Source organism: Struthio camelus, chromosome 14 (assembly GCF_040807025.1).
Source record: "Struthio camelus isolate bStrCam1 chromosome 14, bStrCam1.hap1, whole genome shotgun sequence".
Lineage (NCBI taxonomy): Eukaryota > Metazoa > Chordata > Aves > Struthioniformes > Struthionidae > Struthio > Struthio camelus.
Window position 1 is genome coordinate 15,968,996 of NC_090955.1, and position 21,233 is coordinate 15,990,228.

Sequence of the window (21,233 nt, forward strand, 5' to 3'; positions counted from 1 at the left end):
TGGAGTCTTCTTCCCTGAAGATATTCAAAATTTATCTGGACAGTGTCCTGGGCAATGTGCTCTAGGTGACCCTGCTTGAGCAGGGGGGTTGGACTAAATGATCTCCAGAGGTCCCTTCCAATCTCGGCCACTTTGTGATTCTGTATTGCAGTTCAGGTTTTGGTTTTAGGCAGCCTAGAGATAGCATTGACATACTCTTAGAGCTTAGGAAAATAAAACTAATTTCCAAAAAAGAAACAAAAACAAAGTCATTATTAACCAGAGAGACCTAAGCTTAGCCCGTCCTATTTAAAGGATCAGTTCAATTTGTATTTTTCCTGAGTTAGTTTTCTGGGGTAATATCCTGATCTTACTGAATCAGTGTATTTTTTTCATTGACCTCAGTGGAGCAAGAAGTTCACCCTGATCTGTAATTTTTGATGGATGACTGCTACTTCATATTCTTCATGTTCTTGAACTGATTGTCTCATTGACTGAATCACAGTATTTTCAGTTTCTTAGTAAATGTCTGTAAACAGTGTCTAAAGCAGATATCTAATAAGTCATTTTGTAATGCGCTTTTAAATAGAAAAGTGTGTGCAAAGTTTGCATAATCACTCATATTTTCTCCTTCTGGCTCTTAGTGAAGAGATTTATTCAGTTTCCAAATGACTGGCAGCAACAAAAAAGTCATTGGGTGTTGTCAGTGCTATGCCGGCACACATGGCAGCTGTTGTCTGTCAGTTATATATTCTTTATTATGGGACTCATAATAAAAAGTGCTAAATCTGCTCTTAGTGATGTGTCTGAGTTAGTGGAAGAAAAGTGAGGAGACAACCTTTCTTCTTTCTAACAGCACACAAAAGTATAACGTTGGGGGTGATTGACAATTTGGCAACAGCCTCAGCTCTGAGTGACATAGTGAAGTGCCTTATCCTTCTGCAGTGATGACAGACTACTCTCTCTAGGCTAAACTTAGCTTATGTGTTTAAGAGATTGGAAGAATAGCCAGGCCTAGGTGGTTAGGAAAGCAGACAAGGTATGTTATCACTTATATATGGGAAACAGGGCATATTCCATTCTCTCTTAATTCCTAACCGTGTAAGAATGAAGAAGGCGTTTTGACCAGAATGTATTCTATATGGATGATACAATAGAAAATAGCACTGTATTTTTTTTTTTGGTGGTGAAACAGGTATGAATTCTGCATTTCTGTGAGACATTGTCCATGGAATTACTTTAGGCTTATAATGGTGTATGTGCAATCTGTAGCTGTACTACCTATTTTTGCTATCATGATATTGTTGTTTCTGCAAATACAGAAATGCTTTTGTTGTGCTTTGACATACAAGTTTCATATAATTTTCAATACTTTTTTTAAATAAATTAGGATACAAAAATAGCTTCACTTGAGCGCAATATAAGAGATCTTGAAGATGAGATACAGATGTTAAAGACAAATGGAGTTCTGAATACAGAGGACCGAGAAGAAGAAATCAAACAAATAGAGGTTTACAAGAGTCACTCGAAGTTCATGAAAAATAAGGTACAGTCTACTAATAAAATAACTTAATGGTATTTGAATAATGTGAGCGAAAGTTTTAACTAGCCCCTTTTAAACAAAAGCAGCTCTCTGCATGCCTTCTATTGTAAATTTGTAGTATGTGATATGGAATAGCTATGGAGGAGCAGTGTATTTTGGATAAATAAAAATGTATGTATGTATTGATAGAGGAGAGATGAGGAAGAGGCTGTTCCACCCCTACTTCTGTAGAGGCAATTAAAATCCTGAGGCTTTATATCGTGTTCCTTTTCCTTGTCTCATGCATAGTGTTTCAACGTTTCTCTTCTGATGTTTCATTATGAATTTTAATTCTTATGCTGGCCTTGTGACCTGGCTCATAATTTTGACTTGCACTGTTTTTGCACAATTTTAATTGTGCATTTTCCCTGTTTGAATAATAGTTTTACATTAAGGACTGCTGTGCCATAGATGATGCCAAATTTTAATTTTCTAGTATTTTCAAGTCTTACAAGTTGAAAAGTTGGTTCCTATACAGTTTCTTTCACATGAGGATCTCAAATAATTATAAAAAGATAATACTTACAAAGATTCCCAACACATTTCCTTGATATCAAGCTCAATAAACAGAATTGCTTCTTCATTATTTTAAAATATGTCACAAGTACACCTTAGTCCTACGTTGTGGCACTAGCTGGACTTTTCAGCTCCTTTACAGTTGGCTTCGTTGCCCACTAGGTAAAGATGATCACTCCAAAAAGATGCTCTCTTTGTCAGTTCTAATGCATTTTTTTGTGATATTTGTATAGCTGCCTTAAAATTTAATCAATGTATATAATGTTACAATCTATAATGGGTTATTCTCAGCCTTCCATCTTGAGAGTGTTTTGTTTATGAAGCTTTAGTGCTCGTGTGGAAACAATTCATATGCGTAAAACCTTCAACAAACATATTTTTACGTTCAAAAAGTAATTTAAAGCTCTTGAGTGGCATTGTCATTAGGAATATTCGTTATTGTACCCATTTAAATGTTGCTGATTTTGAAGCTATTCAATTTTAGTAATTTACAGCAAAACTCCTAAAACATCTCTGCAAAGCTGTTGATATAAAAATAATGTACAAAGCCTAGTATTTTGTTAATAACCTTCTAATATCTTTGAGAGGAAGAGCTCCAGTATGTTTCTGTGATGTAGAAAGCAGATAAAGGAGAAGGCTACTAAATATGCCATTGTTTTGTCACAATCTTCTGATCTTTGATAAATGTCACATTCTGATGAAACTTGGTCTGTTTTCTTTCACCAGTTCTTTCCTTCCCCTTAAAATTGAGTTTTGCAGCAGAAGATACTTTTTTTTACCATTCATCTCAGAACCTTTCAAGGTGGAAAAATATTTATATAGCTGTCAGCAAGGAGATCTTATTATACCTGATCTGTTGAACCTGAGATCGTTGATAAATTCTCATAAACAGAAGTCCTGTTTGATGGCAAACAGCAGAACAAAGCTCTTCTCACAGTTAACGGTCTTAGGTGCTATAAAGCTCTTAATACTATGCATTTATTCTTGAAATATAACTTATTTTAAATGTTCTTAATTTAAATAAAAGGGAAGGTGTTAAATGCAGACCAATAGTCAATGTTATTTATTGTACATGGATGACACAGATTTTTATGAAGTGTTCCTTTTCTTAATTGTTTTTAATAACATTCACTCCTTCCAAGTATAAAAGCTTTAAATCTGAATTAATGTGGAAAGGAAAATTGCAGAAATGAGAAAGAAAGAAAGAAAAAAAAAAGTGCTTAGTTTTTTTTTTCCTTTCCCACATAAGGAAGGCTATCTTTGCTTTATGTTTGCAGGGAAAAACGTTGTCATCACTTCCACGATGCAGAAATTGTCTAAACAAGTCTTAAAGTTTTCAAGACTAAGGGAGCTCTATATAGAGCTTCAAATATCTTTATTAAGGGCCTGAGGAAAACATACAGGATCATACGCATTTTAAAAATAATTTTTGCTTTGCAAGGCTTCTTTGTACTGCTAGGGTTCATTCTTTGTTTAGGAGCCAGATGTTTAGAAAAACACCGATGCATTTTTTTCAGTTGTGCATTTGCACTCTAGAATTCAAGTAGTTCTTTGCATATTAGAGCTCTCACACTATCTACAGGAGTGAGTGTGAAAATCCAGTGATAGCTCAGTACAACCTCAGCGAATAACAGTTCAGATGAGGTTTAAGAATTGATTAGGCTTAAGTGAACTGGCTCTCTGTACAAGGCTCTCTGTAGTTGTTATTTATCTGGAAGAACTTTTCACACTCTCTGTAGGAGGAGAGAAAGTTCTAGGTGACCCTCTACAAAAAAGATACAGGATAAGAACTACAGAATTTTTTGTTGTGGATAGATGATAAGCAAATGTGGTAAGCGTTTTAGACCTTGACCACTACAGACAGTAGAATCCACAGATAAACCGTAGATTCTAAAGTACGGGTTAAGAGAGGGGATGTCTAGAGCTTTGCTGCATTGCAACCACTTAACTTTTCACTTGCCTTGCCCTTCAATTAATTCCTTCACTTCAATAAGCAGTTATCACTTATCGCATGAAACTAGATACTTAGCATGTGTAAATTATAGCTTCATTTAATGGAGTTATTAGCTTAAAGATTTAGCCTATTACTCTTAATTTATATAGTCTTCAGGGAATGAGATTATTATTATTATTTTTTAATTATTATTTTTTCCCTCCTTTCCCAGTTACCCTATGTAATGCCATGTAGGATTTTGACATTCAAAAAAAAATTAAGAAAAAAGATAATGGCTTTCTGGAAATACTAGTATCCGAGGAACTGAAAATTATAGAGGTGACAGGGAATGATAAATTGAGAAGGAATACAAAGGAATTAGGGTTTTCAGCAGAGGAGGTAAAGCAAGATCATATTGGGCAATGTTGAAAAAGTGGTGACAGGCAAATTACACGTATGAAATATGTGAGATAATTAGAAGGTCAGGATCAGAGGACAAACGTAGAGTTCCTTGGATACTCCAGCACTTTTATCCAGATTTGTAGGTTGTCTTCATTGTAGTCTTTAGAAAGTACAAGATGGTTGTGTCCTTGGCTTTATATTCTTTTGTATTGAGATCAGGAGATCTTTCTGAATCATTACTGTTGGCCTTCCACACCACTTAAGACTCACCAAATGGAAAATGTATGCACGTCTGCTAGGAGACAGAAAATTATTTCAGGCAGTATTTAATTTTCCACACACAGTATTAGCTTATGCAGAGCTTTTAGCAAGCAAGTATACCAAGGTATGAAAATTTCTTTAAAAAAAATTTGTGGCCTCTTGTTATGCCATGGGTATTTTTGATTTTTTTTTTTTTTGAATGGAATTTCAGTACACTTTCACCATTATAATTTATTTTAATAAAAAGCCAGGCAAAATCAATTATTCAACACAGATACTTCCTTTTTTTAAATCTGAGAGCTGTAACGCATTTTTTTAAATGGCAATTTACGGATCCTCTTAGATAGAACATTATATACTGATGAACAGATTCTGTTTCTAAGAGACAGAAAACATACCTGTGATGAAAATGAAGCTATTTTTTTGGCTGATTATTTCTCAAGGTGTGGGTTGTGTCATGGAAAAAAACAGGAAGAATTTGAAAGAGAGATTAAGCATCTGTGATGTTCACATGGGTCTCATATAAAACGTGATGTAATTCAGATTGGCTGCAGATCTACTTTTTGTCTTAATATCCTGTAGACAGATTTCCCCATTGTTCATTTTGTATACATTTTAGTCTCAGTTTCCATACTTGCTTACATGTTCTGGCAAGGGATAGAAGAAGATGGTTTGCTTTTAAGAGAAAATTTTCTCTAGCAGTTCCTTTACTGAACTTCTTTCATTTTCCTGTCATCTGTTTTTTTTGTATGTTCCTTCTTTATTTTTGAATATTTGGACTATGAGGATGACTGCTTCTAGAGCCTGTTTAGGTTCTGATTATATACAGTAGCTCAGGGTGCCTAGCTGAGTACCTTCACCAGCCAGACAAACATGATGAGATTTATAGAGAGAAACAATATTTTGAGATGTGCATATGGACTAGTAGTTTTTGGATTTTATGGATTTAATTTGTAAGAAATGCTTGCAATGTAGAACAGAATAGAAACAGTTTAATCAGCAGTAAATATTTCCAGTAACTGTGCCATGCAGTATTGTATTTGTGAAATATTTTAGTATGTGGCTATTTAGGATGTGGTTCAGTAGGCTCAACCTGTTGATTTTTTTTTTTTTTTCCAGGGGATTTTTAAATATCTGTCCATCTAGCTCTCCTAGATTTCTTGTATTCCAAATCACTGTTGGGATGCAACTGAAGTGAGAGAATGGGAAGAGCTGTTCTAGCACTTCTCTGGTCCCTGGTCATAGTGGAATTGAAACTTGAATTTTAAACAAAAATGAAAGTTGGAGGTGTTAAAAGTCAGAATCTTAATTTATCTCTAGATTTTACAGAAGGTATCTGAGTTGCACCATATTATTGGTCATTCTCACCTTTCAAATCTCAAGTGTAACTATGAATTGGAAATGAAATCAATGACCTAACTTTTTTTGCCACTGCAGATTGACCAACTGAAACAAGAACTCTCGAAGAAAGAATCAGAACTTCTTGCCTTACAAACTAAGCTTGAAACCCTTAGCAATCAGAATTCAGATTGCAAGCAACACATTGAAGTGCTTAAAGAGTCACTTACTGCCAAAGAACAGAGAGCTGCCATACTTCAGACAGAGGTATAGTATCTTGTAATCATAAAATGTAATGTAAAAGTTCAGTTAAATAGTGTGTGCCAAGGTGATGATGTGTTTGTTACAAGTCTATGTAGAAGCAAATTTGTTAAAGAATAATGACATAGTTTAAAACTATTTAAATACCAATATATATAGTAGTACACCAGATCTCATTCTATAGATTTTTTTTTTTTTTTAAGCACCTACTACTGCATTTTAAGAAAATGTTTAGGTGCCTGTTGTCATTGGTCCCAGTGGGAATTGGGGAAGCTAGGCCCTAATGACTTGCTTGATTGTTGTGATAATTGACCAGAACTGGGCCAAAGGATTATGTAATTGGAGTCAAAAGGGTAATCTACCTCATACGTAGGTGCATCTATTGTAGAGATTTTTATTGCACTAGCTGTCGTTATTTCCTATTCATATATTTCATTCCTTATTTTTTCATCTAACAGTTGACTGAATTTTCTTTTTGTTTGCTCAGGTGTGATGCTTCTTTTTTACTGCGTATTTCTATTCGGAAATGTGAAGCTACTACTGTATTTTAAAGGCTCTGTTGAAGAGTACAGGATATTAACCCATGGTTGTTGTTTCTAGAGCAACTGATGTTTATTCTAAAATATGAGTAATTTCATAGCCTTTAAAGTAGGCCAGTACATTAGAGTTTTATGTATGTATCTACGAAGTCAGATCTTGAAAATATGGGTGACAGAATACATGGTTGAGATGGTTGTCACATATGATGGAAGGTATAAATCCAGTATTAAAAATGTTTTCCAGGAGTTAATCTTCTGTGGTTTTGATAACTTCATGGATATGGAGCAAACAATACTGATTACATTGATTCCTATTGTAACTTTTTCATTTTGTATTTTTAATGTATATGCCTTTTTCAAGGAACAAAATACCTGTGAAATTCAGGTATAGTGCTGATAAAATGCAGTTATATAATTCTCTGAATAGTAATTACTTAAGGTATGTGGGAGTCTTACAGTGTACTTCAGATCTCTAGCTAACAGAATTCTAGGGGAAAAACCAGAGTTAGCTTAAGCTCATCATACTCATGAAAGCAAAAAAACAAAAACAAAGGTTTGAATATTTGTGCTGCATGTCTTATCCTCTTGTACATTGAGAAGATACAGATGAAATCTTGGAATTTCCAACTTCTGTCTAGTGGGCTGGTCAACCAGCCAGCATATAAATACAGTACAAAATCATAATAAAGATAAAGACAAGGCTAAAAAACCCAACAACTTTGGCAGATCTTAGTCTAGCTTTCTGAGATTCTAAATCTATGGCTGTGCATATCTGTTTTGCAAAGTTTATATTACCTCTCATGCTGCTGAAGGATAGTGATGAATTCCAGTGATTCCCCGCTAATTTGATTTCCTAGTCTTTTTTGTGCCTAGTACATATTCAAGGCAGTACAATATTTATTGCTGGCAGGTGGACAGTGGTAAAAAGAGCTGACTACCACTACTGAATCTGCAGTGCTCTTAATGATGAGCTGCTGGGATTGTGCATTCCTGATGAAGAACTAGTTGGTCTCTGACAGGATTCAATTCCTCTTGTTCCCTATTCCTACAAAAAATTGAATTAAGTTTGAACTGTTTACATGAGCAATTTAAGTTAAAATTAGCTGTAATTGTCTATCACTTATTGTTAGTCACATAATAAGTGACAATCACTTATTGTTAGTCTCTTGGGGAAACCAAATGAAAGATTAGTGTGAGAATGATCAGATAGTTGGCTTGATATTGAGGAATGCTCTGTAAGGGCACTCAATGAACCCATTTTGTTTTGCCTAATAGCATGTTATTTGTGATAAAAGTGATTGTGACATTTTGTGCCAATAGTATGAGAGTTTTCCAGCTTACAGTGCAAAAATACCAACAACCCCCAAACCAAGTAACTAAAAAACCCAGAAATGTTATAGATACAGGATTAGTGAAAGATATGTACAGTAAAATTTCTACTCGGTGGAAGGTTTCACCTACTGGTTTTTATTAGTTATTTTAATTAACCCTTTATTTCTGTATGATTCAAATCATTCTGATGACAAGCCTTGGTTTTGTTTATGAATGAAATAAGCTTATAGGCTGGGTAGGTGTTGCAGATATGAGAGAACTGAAAACAAACCAACAAACAAAACACCTCACAAATATCCTCACAATATTTCATCTCAATTGGTTGTTTAACCTAATCAGGTATCCAGTTTAAACAATTTACTTCCATAGGCCAAAGGGCAGGCACTCTCAGTACCTCAGTGTTCTCATTAATCCCATCTATTTTAGACACCTTAGAATAAATCACTCTCTGAAAGTGTCACTCTCTCCTTTGATTGTGGAAAGAGCCTAGATAGCTAGATTAAATTTGACTTGCACTTTAGGCAAGTAAAATTAAGTGGAATGGACTCCCTCCCTAATACAATATTTGCAAACAGAATGGCAAAAGGGGCTGAGATGAATATAATAAAAGAATATAAATAGATTTGTGTGTATATGTGGAGGGATATTACAAAAGACATTTTGGAAAGATGGCGAGGCAGAAGCTATACATGACTAGCTAAATGTGTGCAACAAAACTTCGCATATTAGATGGCATAGGGGAAGTTGAAGGAGAGAGGGAATATGGTGAAATCTTTCGATTGAGAATTCTCAGCTTTAACACCTGTTTTTTTTCCATAGACTTCTGTCCTAATTACTTGTCTGTAGAGCATATAAAATTTTTTCTCCTTTTTCAGAGAACAGTCTTAAAGGATTAATGTGTTAATGGTTGGTAAGGAGCCAACATGATTATTGTTTGTAATTGTAACACAGTACTTATTACTCTGAGAAGTTTTGAAACAGTGTGTGTGCAATAATAAAGATTTTTATAAAGTTTTATGGTAGGGAGGGTGGTTAATTATGGAAACAGTAGTAGGGGAAATGGATGATTCAATAACCCTGGAAGTTTTCAAATCAAAACTGCTTGCATTTCTGTTAGATTTACTTCAAATAAATGCAAGTTACTGAGCTTTATGCAGAAATAACTAGACGAAAATTTCTGGCATAGGTTATGCAGGAGGTAAGTGTGGGCTATCTTTTTTTATCCTTAACACCTATGAACTGAGGAAAGGGAGAACTGTTAGTATCTACCTAAACCAAGTTGGAACTAGTCATATGAAGGAATCAGGAGCTCCTTAAAAAGTACTGAGCTATCCAGTCTTATTTCCTGGGATAGTCTTACAGCTGCCTTCAGCTATCCGTAAAAAATACTCTAATAAAACCAAACATGGGATTTGTCATAAATGGTTGTATAACTATTCAAGAATACTTGCTTTCTCTAACATCATGAAAAATGAGTGACAGATCTCTGTGCCCAGGCAATTTCACAGACTAGAAAACAAAGATTTTTCAAGACTGACATGCGTGACCTAATGATGCCGTATTATTATTACGTAATTTTAAGACCCTCAGGGTTTTGGCACATTCCTTACCGCTCTGCTGAATGCTAGGGAGCTTTCCTAGTTAAAAGTGGTTGGCAGAAGAGTCTCTTCTTCACAGACTATTATATTGCAACTTGCTGACTGGTTATGCTGCTTACTGAGAGATACCCTGTTAAACTTTGGGCATTCTGGAGAAATGTGCTGGGGAGGTGAGCATCACAATAGCTGGACAGCAACTGGAATTTGTCAGTCCCTTCATCTACTCCTGTAGGCAGAATTCTCTGTTGCTTATCAACGTTTAGACAAAAACAAAAGTAACATATTCTTAATGGAAGCTTCAAGAAGACAACATATTAAAAATTACTTATTAAGCCTGTAATAAACAATGGTTTCATTTTTTGGCTAATTTGTGAGGCTGTAGCTCACTCACAGAATGCAATAACTTTGATGGCTCTTAGAGCGCTTTTGTTCCTAGTGTTAGTCAGCTAGGAAAAATCAAACTGGTGTCTTAGAGTAAAAGTTCCCCAAACTCCCCTCATAACCACTGTCAGTTTTATGTGGAATCTTTTTGGTAACCATTTCACAAATACCAACTTTGTATAATTCAACAATGTCTTTCTTCAGTACTCATAGATATTCTGTATCTCAGAAGGACCTTTTACATTTCCTCTTAGTCCTTATTTTGAAGAGACTAAGTTTGTCTGGGTGTGATTCCAAGTACGAAAGGAGGTCCTGTATGCTTTTTTTCTGTTGTATATTTGAGCTGTGTTGAAGAAAAAAACCCCAAAAGCTCCTCTAATGAAGCTCATGTGTTTCCTGCAGTAAATACAATCCTTGCACCGAGAGAGATGTGGTAGAGAAGAGGAGCTTTCTATATACTAAAAGCAAGACCTATCCTCCTGAAGACCTGAAAGTGAGAAAGTGTCATTTACATGATAATCAGGCATGTGGTCTGCCAGTGCAGATGGATGAGGAATAAAAATACTGCTTTGCCAGCTGAACTCTCTCTGAGGCCTGGGTTTGAAGCTAAGCTAATTCCTAGTGTTCTGTAGTAGGAATCCAGCTGATTCTAGACAAAGCAGGTTAGGTTTTCTGCAATCTGGAATTGACAAAAGATTTTGTCTCCTTAGTGCACACGAATCTTCTATTTCCAGGCCTCAGGTCTTGTCTAAAGGGAGGGCAATGGCTTGCAGCAGCTGATGGGGAAGCAGCTACAGGGAGATGCAGGGCAAACGGCAGACCTCCAGCAGGTGGAAATCATTATTTTGTACTGTACAAGCTATTGTTGGTAGTTCCCGGATGAGTAAAGTTAATAACATTTTGGCCTGTATTAAGCCATTCTCTTTCTGCACATGCAAGTCTTATTTTTGCAGAATAGGTTGATTTTGTTAATTGTTGCTGCAGAATTTTATGCTGTCCTATAATGTGCTCATAACATGACTTGAAAGGCTGCTCTCTGGAGGTGAAATGTAACATGTAACCATCAAAGGCCAGTTCTAATCCTGAGCTGAATAAGGTATTTGGTAGTTGCAGTGTCAACTTCCTGCCTCAATAGGATTACTTTATAATCACCTTGTTGTAATTAAATCAGTTCAATAAATCCTCTAATATAATAAATCCTCACAGCATCTCAGTTTCTTCATCATAAGCCTTTTATTATCGTTTAGCTTAACAATAGTACTCCGGAGAGAATCTTCAGGTTTCTTTCTGAGCCAGCAGCTGCATATTATGCAACAGAAGGTGATTCTGCTTGATACTCCTCTTTCTCATGTGTTTCTTGCATGACAGGTCTAATAAGGTATGAGGCTTACAAGTAATCTGTTGGCATCAATTATAATTTCTTGTAGTGCAGGTATCGCTGGAAATTCACTAGTTTCACTTTGTTTATTGATAAGTTCTGTCAAATTCTGTTACTCAGTAGAAAAAATTATTTCTTGTATCATTCCAAGTCTTGTCTTTTCCTGATGTCTCAGCAAAATTAGTTCAGAAAACATTACTTCTTAATCAAATTTCTCAGTTGAGGTCATTCTTACAGTTTGTTTCAGTGGTCAGAAATGTATATGTAAACAAAGATATAATGATTCTTTGCTTAATATTTGTAGACTTTTGGTTACTATTGAGAAGCATGACTACCTAGTGTATCTGTTTATTCAGCTGGTTGATTTACATGTATTTATTCTAATAGATCATCAGAAATAAGCAGACATCTAGATATTTTTGCATATAGTTAATTTCCTTCAAACAATAGTGATTGGGTCAGATTTCAGATGTAATGGCACTTTGTCACATGTTGTGAGATAAAAAGAACAGTGCACAAGTTGAATATAGATTTTAGCATGATGTGTTTTTTCTCTGGGTTTTTGTTGTTTTCAGTGGTGTCAGTGGTTTCTTATTTTTATAGGATTATTTGACTTAAAAAGCTATCATTTGAAGGTTTTACTGACAGCTGAAGAAAAAAGATATAATCCTGTAAAGCAGTAACTATCATGGTGGCCGGAGTTGGGAGGTCTGAAAACAGTTTATTGCCAGTAGGAAAAATGTTTGGAGCCAGTCCTTAGAAAGTTCACCACCTCTGCTACGTACATTTCATTTTGTTCCGTTTTAAGGGTATGTATGATAGTAAAGCCAAACTATGCAGACTTTTCCCACCTTAATGGGTATAACCTTTGTTTGGATTCTCTCTCCACTAAAGAAAACCCTGAGGACAGATAAAAATGAGACGAGGTCAGGCCACTCTAGCTACAGAACACTGAAAATGTCACTGTACTCTTTAGAGATACTGTTAAAAGGAAGGATATTAGAGTGAGATGATTTTTTTTTTTTCTGTTGTGAAAAAGCTGTAGATATTTACTTTTAAAATGCAACCTCATGCTTGCCCTTAAATGGGGAAGAAATTAAACACCACAGGTGATCCTTACTGGTGATTTTTAAGAAATAAAAGAGACTTTAATTTGTATACTTCAAACGGTGATAGGTGGTACAGTTTTAGATTATATTAGCACATTTAGCAGTGACTGGCATTGCTAAAACTACTGCTCCTGCCAGCAGAAAAACCTTACAGAAATTGATGCAAATAACATTCATTTTGGCTAGGTAGCTCAGTGGAGCAAAACATTCATTTCGTAAGCAATTCCAGCGTTTTGCACTTTATTAGTTACTGTACCATTGCTTTAGATAACACAAACACAAAATGGCAGTGTGCTGTTTGAATGTTAATGAACTGTGAAATAGGTAGATGTCTGCAAATAAATTTTGTAAATTGAGCATGGTCTCGTCAATGCAATTGATTACAAAGATATGTAAAGTCTGTACTGTAACTGAATATTGAGGTGTTGGATATACATGTATTAATATTAACGTAGTAAAAATGAAGAGGATAGGTGGTTACGGTGGTTATGGTAGATATTTATTGCAATCTGGTTTACTTTTCACAGCCCTTTGCTATAACAGATTGGTTTAAATGATTGACTTCGTGGCAGTTCTTTGTCTGCACAGAGAGCAGATAAAAGCAGACAGCACAGAATAATTGGAACAAAACCACAAACCCTTTATTTTACTTTCTATTACAGTGTTGATATTGAATATCTTTTGAAATGTGAATCTATTTTTAATTTTACAGTAATAATGGTATAACTAAGGTTATTTTACTCTGACGTTTGTGTTTTTCTAGGTTAGAGTTTGACTTCAAAATTGTATTTTTCTTTTATTTTGTGATTTTCTTCTTTCAATTCAGGCTGAGACAGATATTCGAGTGTGGTCTCTTTGCTGTACTGTCAGTGTATTGTTCTGTAAATTTGCTTTGCATGTAAAGGAAAGATCACCCACTGTTTGTTTTTTTTTTTTTTTTTTTTTAAAAGAACAACCCCCCCCCCCCCCCCCCCCCAAAACAAAACATCACTATTCTAGAGGGTTGTATACCACTTACTCTCCTTCAAATAGGAAAGGGAAGGGCTAAATAAGGATGCTTTTGCATTATGCTGCTCATCAGCAGTGTCTGGTCTAAGTCCAGACTGACCAATGCAGAGTGACATAAGTCACAGCTTTCTTGATAACGCGTTACATGTTTCAGGTCAAGTTTCATATGGAATTTGCCACCCATTTCACTTTTTACACTGTTTTGACTTCCTGTTGGCCCCTCTGACAGCTTAGGACGTGAGAGAGGAACATAGTGGCAAGGCAGTAAATTCAAGGAGCTAAACTGAAAGAACATCTAGATTAGCAAAGTATGTTAATGTTAATGCAGAAATAAATGGTGAAGTAAAGCTTTTGTCCATCAAAGTCACTAGAAAGAAAATCAGAGGGATATCATCTCTACCTGCTCCTGCTTCCCCTGCATCTTTGAAGTAAATAAGTATAATATGGAAGCTTTCTGAACAACTTCATGTGCATAACTGCTTCATGTACTCAATAGTTTGTTAAACTTGCTATTATCTGCCTCAGTGAGGATGAAACAGTTGACTGGCATGCAAAAATGTTTGTATGGCTGAGAGAGAAAGGCTGCTGTCAGAGCAGCTCAGAAGTGTGAAATGACAGTGGCTCACCAGGAATTGCCCTGCTCCATTCTGGATTCAAATTGGGACGGAAATCAAAAATGTTATCTTCACCAATTGCTACTTATTTGCTTCATCTTGTAGTTGGGCTTAACTGCAACCTGTCCCTGCAGTCTTTTGTGCATTGGATAAATTATTGCTCCTAGTTCAGGAGTGCATTAGAATGGTTTGAGAACCCCAAGTTCTTATTATAAAGACGTTATTTATGATATTAAATTAGTGATCCAATTATAGTTTTAAAAGCCAGCATACTTAATTTGGTTTCTACTGAAAATTGGTTTGTCAAAGTTTGTGTAGAAAGCTTTGTCTTTTGACTTGATCTAGATGTGAGGCCTTACAGGAAGTAGCAATTCAATTTTGGTAGTGAAAATAACATATCTTAATATATTCTAGTGTTGTTAAAGCCAAAGTATTCTAGGATACAACAAAGATAAATTAATACTTTGGACAGATAATTTCCATAATAACTGAACATACTAACATTGTTTTTGCAAGTATCTATGAGGAGGTTATCAAGATGCACCTAAGCTCTTCAGTGGTGCATGGTGGGAGATTGAGATACAACAGGCAGAAGTTGAAATGTGAGGTTCTGACTGAGTATAAGGAGAAAAAAGATCACCCAAGATAATTAAGCACTGGAGCAGAGTCCCAGGAAGGCTGTGGAATCTCCATCCTTAGAGGTTTTCAAGACCTGACTATTCCAAGTCCTGAGAGACGCAGGCTGAATTCAGTGTTGACCCTGTTTTGTGCTGCAGACGTCCTGAGACCCTTTCTAACCTGAATCATTCTTTGATTTTACAAATGAAGTTTTTCCATATGAATGGACGAATACATGCCAGATAATGCTCTCCTAGAGATGTGTATTTTCTGCTTTGTCTGAGTTATATATGAGCATTCATTCATTCATTCACAGGAAGACTGTGAATCTTTTTTTTTTTAATTCCAGATTGAATATGTTCTTGATAATACCTTTAAACTTTATGCCTTTTTTGGAATACCTTTTTTTTTTTTTTAATAAAAATTTGAAATGGAATTATTGCCTGAGGAAAAAATGACTGGAAGAGTGGAGTGTGCCATTTGTGGGGCCTGTAGAAAATACTACTCAGAGTCAGGAAAACACAGATGAAAAGAAAATGGGAAAGATGAAAGAACAAAGATAAGGGCTGTATATTCAGTGTAAAGATTTTATGCAAGTTGTTTGGAAGAAATAGTTTAATGAACATTAGATTTATTTTACTGTCAAAACACTTCTCATTTTCATCCATTTTGTTTAATTAAAATGATAAATAATTGTTTACTTTTTTCCTAATTCTTAGATTTACAGAGGATTACCTTGTTGCCATTTAAAGCAATATTCAATTAGATTTAATGAGTTTTTTTAAATGGAACAAAAGTTACTGTGATGAGATAAATTAAGCTTCAATTAAGCTTGATTCTAGTGGATGGAAATTATTAGAAAAATGTAAGTAGAGTTAGTTACTAATTTAAAACTTTTGCTCTGATTGGAGAGATTTTGAGAGGATCTACAGCACTTTGATATCATTGCTTCAAAAAAGATACTTTGTATTCTCTAATTATTGCTTATTTTGTAACATGGTCTTATGGCCCCGGTTAGGATCCTAGTGTACTGGCACAGTACATAAAACATGCAAAGAAAAATCCTCCTCCAAAGAGTGCTGAAATTTCACCAAATGGGCGCAACATAAACAACAGGAACACAAAACAACTGTAGATGTTATAATTATCATAATAACTATTAGACATAACCCCCCACTTCAAAACTGTTAATAAATGTTTTGTACATATTGCTATAGTGAAGTTTGAGGAAGCTACTGAAGTGGCTTTGCATGTTTTTGTAGGGAGCTTTTTTATGCTTCTGGGACAGCCAGGGAGAAAGGACTAGAGCCGCTTCAAGAAGGGTGAGTTATTAAGTCTGCTGACTGAAGGGAGATGGGGTCAGTGACTTGATGAATAAGCCATGAAAGGCATTAAGGGCAAAGACAAGCAATTCTGATGGTTATAAAGGGGAAAGGCGGACATGATGATGGTTGATGTTTTGTCTGCTATCTCAGGGCAAAAATGAAAGAAGATACCAAATCATTTGTGAGGTTGATTCTTACGTGGGGAGCATCTGGATAGCAGTTTGCTATGCAAAGGTAGGGGTGATGTAGACTTTTACTTCTGGACTGCACCAGTCTACATTTTTTATATTGGTGGGTAAGAATGTAATTCAGGGTATAAAGCAGAGCAGTTCAGCCTCTCTGCTGGAACTGAGGCTAAAGACAGCAAGTTGTATCTTTTTTTTTTTTTTTTTTTTTTTTGTCACCAACTGGGGACATTCTGCTTTAGTGAGGAGATTTGGTCTTCCTAACATAGATAAAAGGGTTCTTTTCATAGCTAACACCCAATATTGCTCTTTAATCAAGTCTACTGTAGGTGCAAAGATATATTCTCAGCCTGCCCCCTATCTCTGCAGAGGAAAAATCATGCTCTCAGCAAAAAGTAGGGCATATCTCCTCTTTTATTAATCTCTATGTGAAGTAGGAAAGCTTCTGCAGTTTTGGTGTTGCAGAAATCTTGAGAGAGGCTCATATTTACCATAGACCTCAGATGGCTTTTTGATTCTTTTTTTTTGGTAGGATTCTGAATAATATTTTCCTTATACTTTTGGTTTTAATTTTTAAAAAAATATTTTAAAAGGAAAGACATCTCTAGATCCTGATCACATAGTGGAAAATGAAAGTAAAGTTTGTCAAAGATCAACGGTTTCACAGTTGATCTGCTAACGCTTAGGGAAACCTCTAAATTAAAGATCAACTGAGGCGAACAAAAGAAGCTGTAAGTTTACAAAGTTCCAGGTAATTAAGTAATGTTTTGCCTTTCTCTAGTATTTTCCACACTTAAAAGTGATCATGTAGTGCAAACTGTAAGAACTTTTGGAATATTCGTCACTGTTGTATGTAAAAGGTATTTACAATTTTTTTCCTGCAAAAGAAGAAGCAAAGCAGCGCTTGTGTTTTCTCCTGAATAATTTGATTCTGTCATTATCTGGTGTATTTTCAGCTAGCTCGTGTTGTGAATTTAATGAAATTCCAGTCCTGTGAAATACATTTTTTGTTTTCTGTTAAGGTGAAAGAGGCTTTTTCAGTTTTAAAACTGGGCAATGTAAAAACCCAGACGTAAAAGTGTTATTTTATTTAGACAAACAAAAGATAATGCACGTGTGGCAAAAGCTGTCTATCTGAAGCAGATTTGGTATTTCACAGCTTTACCATAGTAAGCTATGGTAGCTAAGTTGGATAGCCTTAAGGCTTTAGTAAATAAAAGTTCTTGTGGACTGGCTGGCACTGACATGTGGGAACAATCTTAGTTTCCAGTTGTAGGGAGGAATTGCAGTTGTGCACAGTGAGCCATGAAAATAGTGGTCTTACACTGGAAAAGAAACTGAGTAAAACAACTACTGTGCATGATAGCACCAAGTTAAATAAGGAGATTAATGACCTCACAGCAAAGATTTTTGAAGATATGTCGTTAATGAGAAGGCTTTGAATGTAATTTAATTAAAATATAAAATGTTCTCAAAGGCAGGATTCTAATTAATGTTTTCTGGACTTGCATAGGTAAAAAGTGACTGTAACAAGATTCTGAAATCATCTGTCTGCTTTGAAAAATGTTCTTTTTACATTTTTGGTACTGTATGCAGTTACAATGATAGTAAACTGTTGAGTCAGCCAACTTAGTGTTGCAGCTTTTCTCCATGTGGGATATCACTTCCCAGTTTTTTTCCTCTCTCTGATGCTTTTCCTGTGATTATTTTGATGTATGTCATTATAACTTAAATCTTAGCTCGTCAAACAAATGCTTTGCATTTGTTTCCTGTACAGCATCACATGTCTTTTCACTATTAGGATTAGTTAAACTATTTCTATGAATTAAAATTTGTAAGGCAGTCGTATGTGTTAAAGAAATGCCATTATAAGTACATAAGTAATTTGAATTTGTATAACTGCTTTTGGTTATTATCTGCTTTGTGAAATATAACAAAGAAAGTCTTTGAATTGCTCCCTCTGTACTTCTGTGTTGAATGGGCACACTTTTGCAAATAGATGATCGAATTATCAGATCATTTGTATCTTTTCTCAGTGTTCATTGCCATACTCTTGAGAAAGAAATGTGGGATGTGAAAGTTGATGAGACAGTCAAGATCTGCTGATGTTGTTACAGTCATCATATATTTTCCCTTATAAGTAAGGGAATTTTTGCTACCCTTGTCTGTTCCACCAGATGTTACTGTCAAACGACTCAATTTGTGTACTGATGAGTTTACACTGTATACTCTTTGCCGTAGACTATGTCTTTCTATCTTTTTCAAAGACTCTTGGCTAATAGTAACTGTGAATATTTTCAATATGATAGCGTTCTGAGCTTTATGGAAGCAGTAGAGTACGATGCTAGAAGAAGTAATGGTTTAGAAAAGTGAAAAAAATGCTTATAAAAATGCAACTAAATATTTCTGATGCATTTGATGAATGAATAACATGAGAGAGCAGGAAGGGAATTTTTGTCCAGTATTAATAATAATCTAAAATTTCATGCAGAAAATCAGGTGTTCTGCACAATCGGAGGAAAATAGTGTAAAAGGAGCATGGAACTATGGGAAGGACCTACAGAAGAAGCTACTACAGAAGAGCTCTGTGACAGGGGTTTAGAGAGCTACTTACGCATTTTCTAAGTCAGTAGAGTTCTGCTATGATTATGTTAGAAATGTATTCAAATAGCTTGTAGATTTAAGCTCTAACATGATAAAATAAGGGAGTTAAAAAGCAAGTTTTTGGAGAGTTTTGAAAATATTGGCACTAGTGTAAAGTTGGACTGAGAAGCAGATCAGAAAATAGGAATAATATAATGGACAAGAATGTTATGATTACTGTTTCTGCAGAGATTCTCTGGATGCCTATTTTAGCACAAAGGATCAAATTGGATTTGCGGAGGCAAACCTTAATTTTGACATTTTATTCTGTGTGTTCTTGATTTTTGCAAGCTCAGCAATACCCCTTTAAAATATGTTGTTACCATAGTTATACATATATGCACTGTGAATCATCATTGCCTTTGCTGATCATTCCTTCTACTTCTCTCTTTCAATGAAAATAAGTTTGCTGCAAGCAAGGTGCATGTCAGATACTCTTACCAGAGTTGGCTAGAAGTAGTCTGAAACACTTCTGCAGATATTGCATTTATGAAGGCTATTTTCTTTCTCATGCTCTTCTGCTTTTGCTTTTGTGTTTCAGTCTTACCTCAGGTCAGGCAAGCATAATGGCTGTTCTTTATCTCTAAAGATTAGTTTTTTCCAGCTGCCATTGGGTGTGAGATCAGGCACAGGATCAGTGCAGGGTGGGAAAGACTGAGTAGCTTGTAAATAAAACAGTTCTGGATCATGTTCACTGCATGCTCGTTTTCCCCTTTAAACTGTTTAAACTGTTGAAGTTCCAAGAAAATACTTAAAATATTTTCCATTAGTTTAATTATTTTTACAATTTGTCATTTACTTATTGAATTGGTATCAGTTCTGAACACCATCAGAGCAAGTCTAAATTGCATTGCGGAATTGGTTTTAGGTCTTGAACTGATTATAGTATTCATAAATATTATAGCTAGCTTCCTATAATGCCTAATGGAAATGAAAATCAATATCTATTTTATCTCCTCATTTCTACATATTTGTAAGCTTTTGCATGAATGATATTTTGATGATTTCCAAACATGGGTGCTGTCTGTGGATCAATTTAAAGCATTTTTGTAACAAGATGGGAAGAGGTTACTTCTTGTTGTAAAACACTTACAGTGTTTTTCAATAGTAAATTTGGAGGAAGATGGCAGTAGAAATTTTCCTTATTGAGAGCAGTAATGTTGCCTTAACTTCTTAGGACAAATATAAAGGAAGTGAGGAAAATAATTTCTGGTAGAAATTACTACTACCAATGATAGCAATTGCTTAGATTTTTTCGTTTGCGTTTCTGCAAAAGCGTTCATGATGCCTACTTCCCATATCTGGTCTAACAAAAGTTACTCTGTGTGGTCTGTGGCTCGCATGGAAGATGGATTAGTACTGGAAAGACTTGCATGGAGAACTTTCATCTTAAAATTTAGATATATAGCAAAACCATGTAAAAATAAAAGGAATTCTTACAGGGCAAGGAAGGAAAGCGTGGGAGAAAAGACGCGCAGATCTATGTGAGCGCTAGATTGTGATTCAGTGATCCTCTACATGCCTCAGACCTCTAAAACATAACATAGTGCACAGTTTTGCTGGACCTCTGTGCTATGCTGAATTTCAAACAGAATGTGTATTATCTGTGCCTTTGTATATTTCCACAATTATATTTCTCTTTGAATATTTATAGCTAAACTTTCCTGCCTTATGTCGGGCATAGTAAAATTCCTGAGATTGAAGTGTATGAAAATAAAAGATTTTGTACAAAAAGTGTAAAGTTCCTTAATTCTTTTCAACACATGGTAATATTTTCCTTTGATTCATTTAGCCCATTTTTGAGGTAAATGTAAAATTTCAGTTTATTACTTTGACTGGAAAAACTTCAATTTTCCTCCTGAATAGACACAAAGATTTAGTAAGATATTTTATCGAGGATCTAGTTAGTCTTTCTAGAATCATAGTGGATACAGGATAAAATTGCTTTACTCTTACTTTTTGCATCTGGACACTTGATTTTTTTTTTAATTAGCTTTATTTTCCTGTAAATAAGGCCCTGGATGACCTTTAAATGCGAGGATTGGTTTACGACCTAGTTTATTTTGAAATGTTGCCAGAAATTGCAAAAAATTGAGAAATTGCCCTTATTTTATCCCATTTTAGGATTTTATGCATGATTTCATAAAGTTGTGGTAAATACAATAGTACATATTTAATACAGCTTGTTTAAATCGAGCAGGAAATCTTTGCCAGACTTGACCCAGACTCAT

General features: G+C 35.1%; 1 protein-coding gene across 17 annotated transcripts in view; it reads left to right on the forward strand.

Annotated features, from left to right (window-relative positions):
* ERC2 (ELKS/RAB6-interacting/CAST family member 2) overlaps positions 1–21,233 on the forward strand; it is a 551,724-nt gene that overhangs the window by 144,314 nt on the left and 386,177 nt on the right. For all 17 annotated transcript variants that reach the window (XM_068907565.1, XM_068907568.1, XM_068907571.1 and 14 more), the window contains 2 exons: positions 1,370–1,525; positions 6,111–6,278. In XM_068907565.1, the coding sequence (XP_068763666.1) occupies positions 1,370–1,525; positions 6,111–6,278 (324 nt within the window). The remainder of the gene's footprint in view (positions 1–1,369; positions 1,526–6,110; positions 6,279–21,233) is intronic.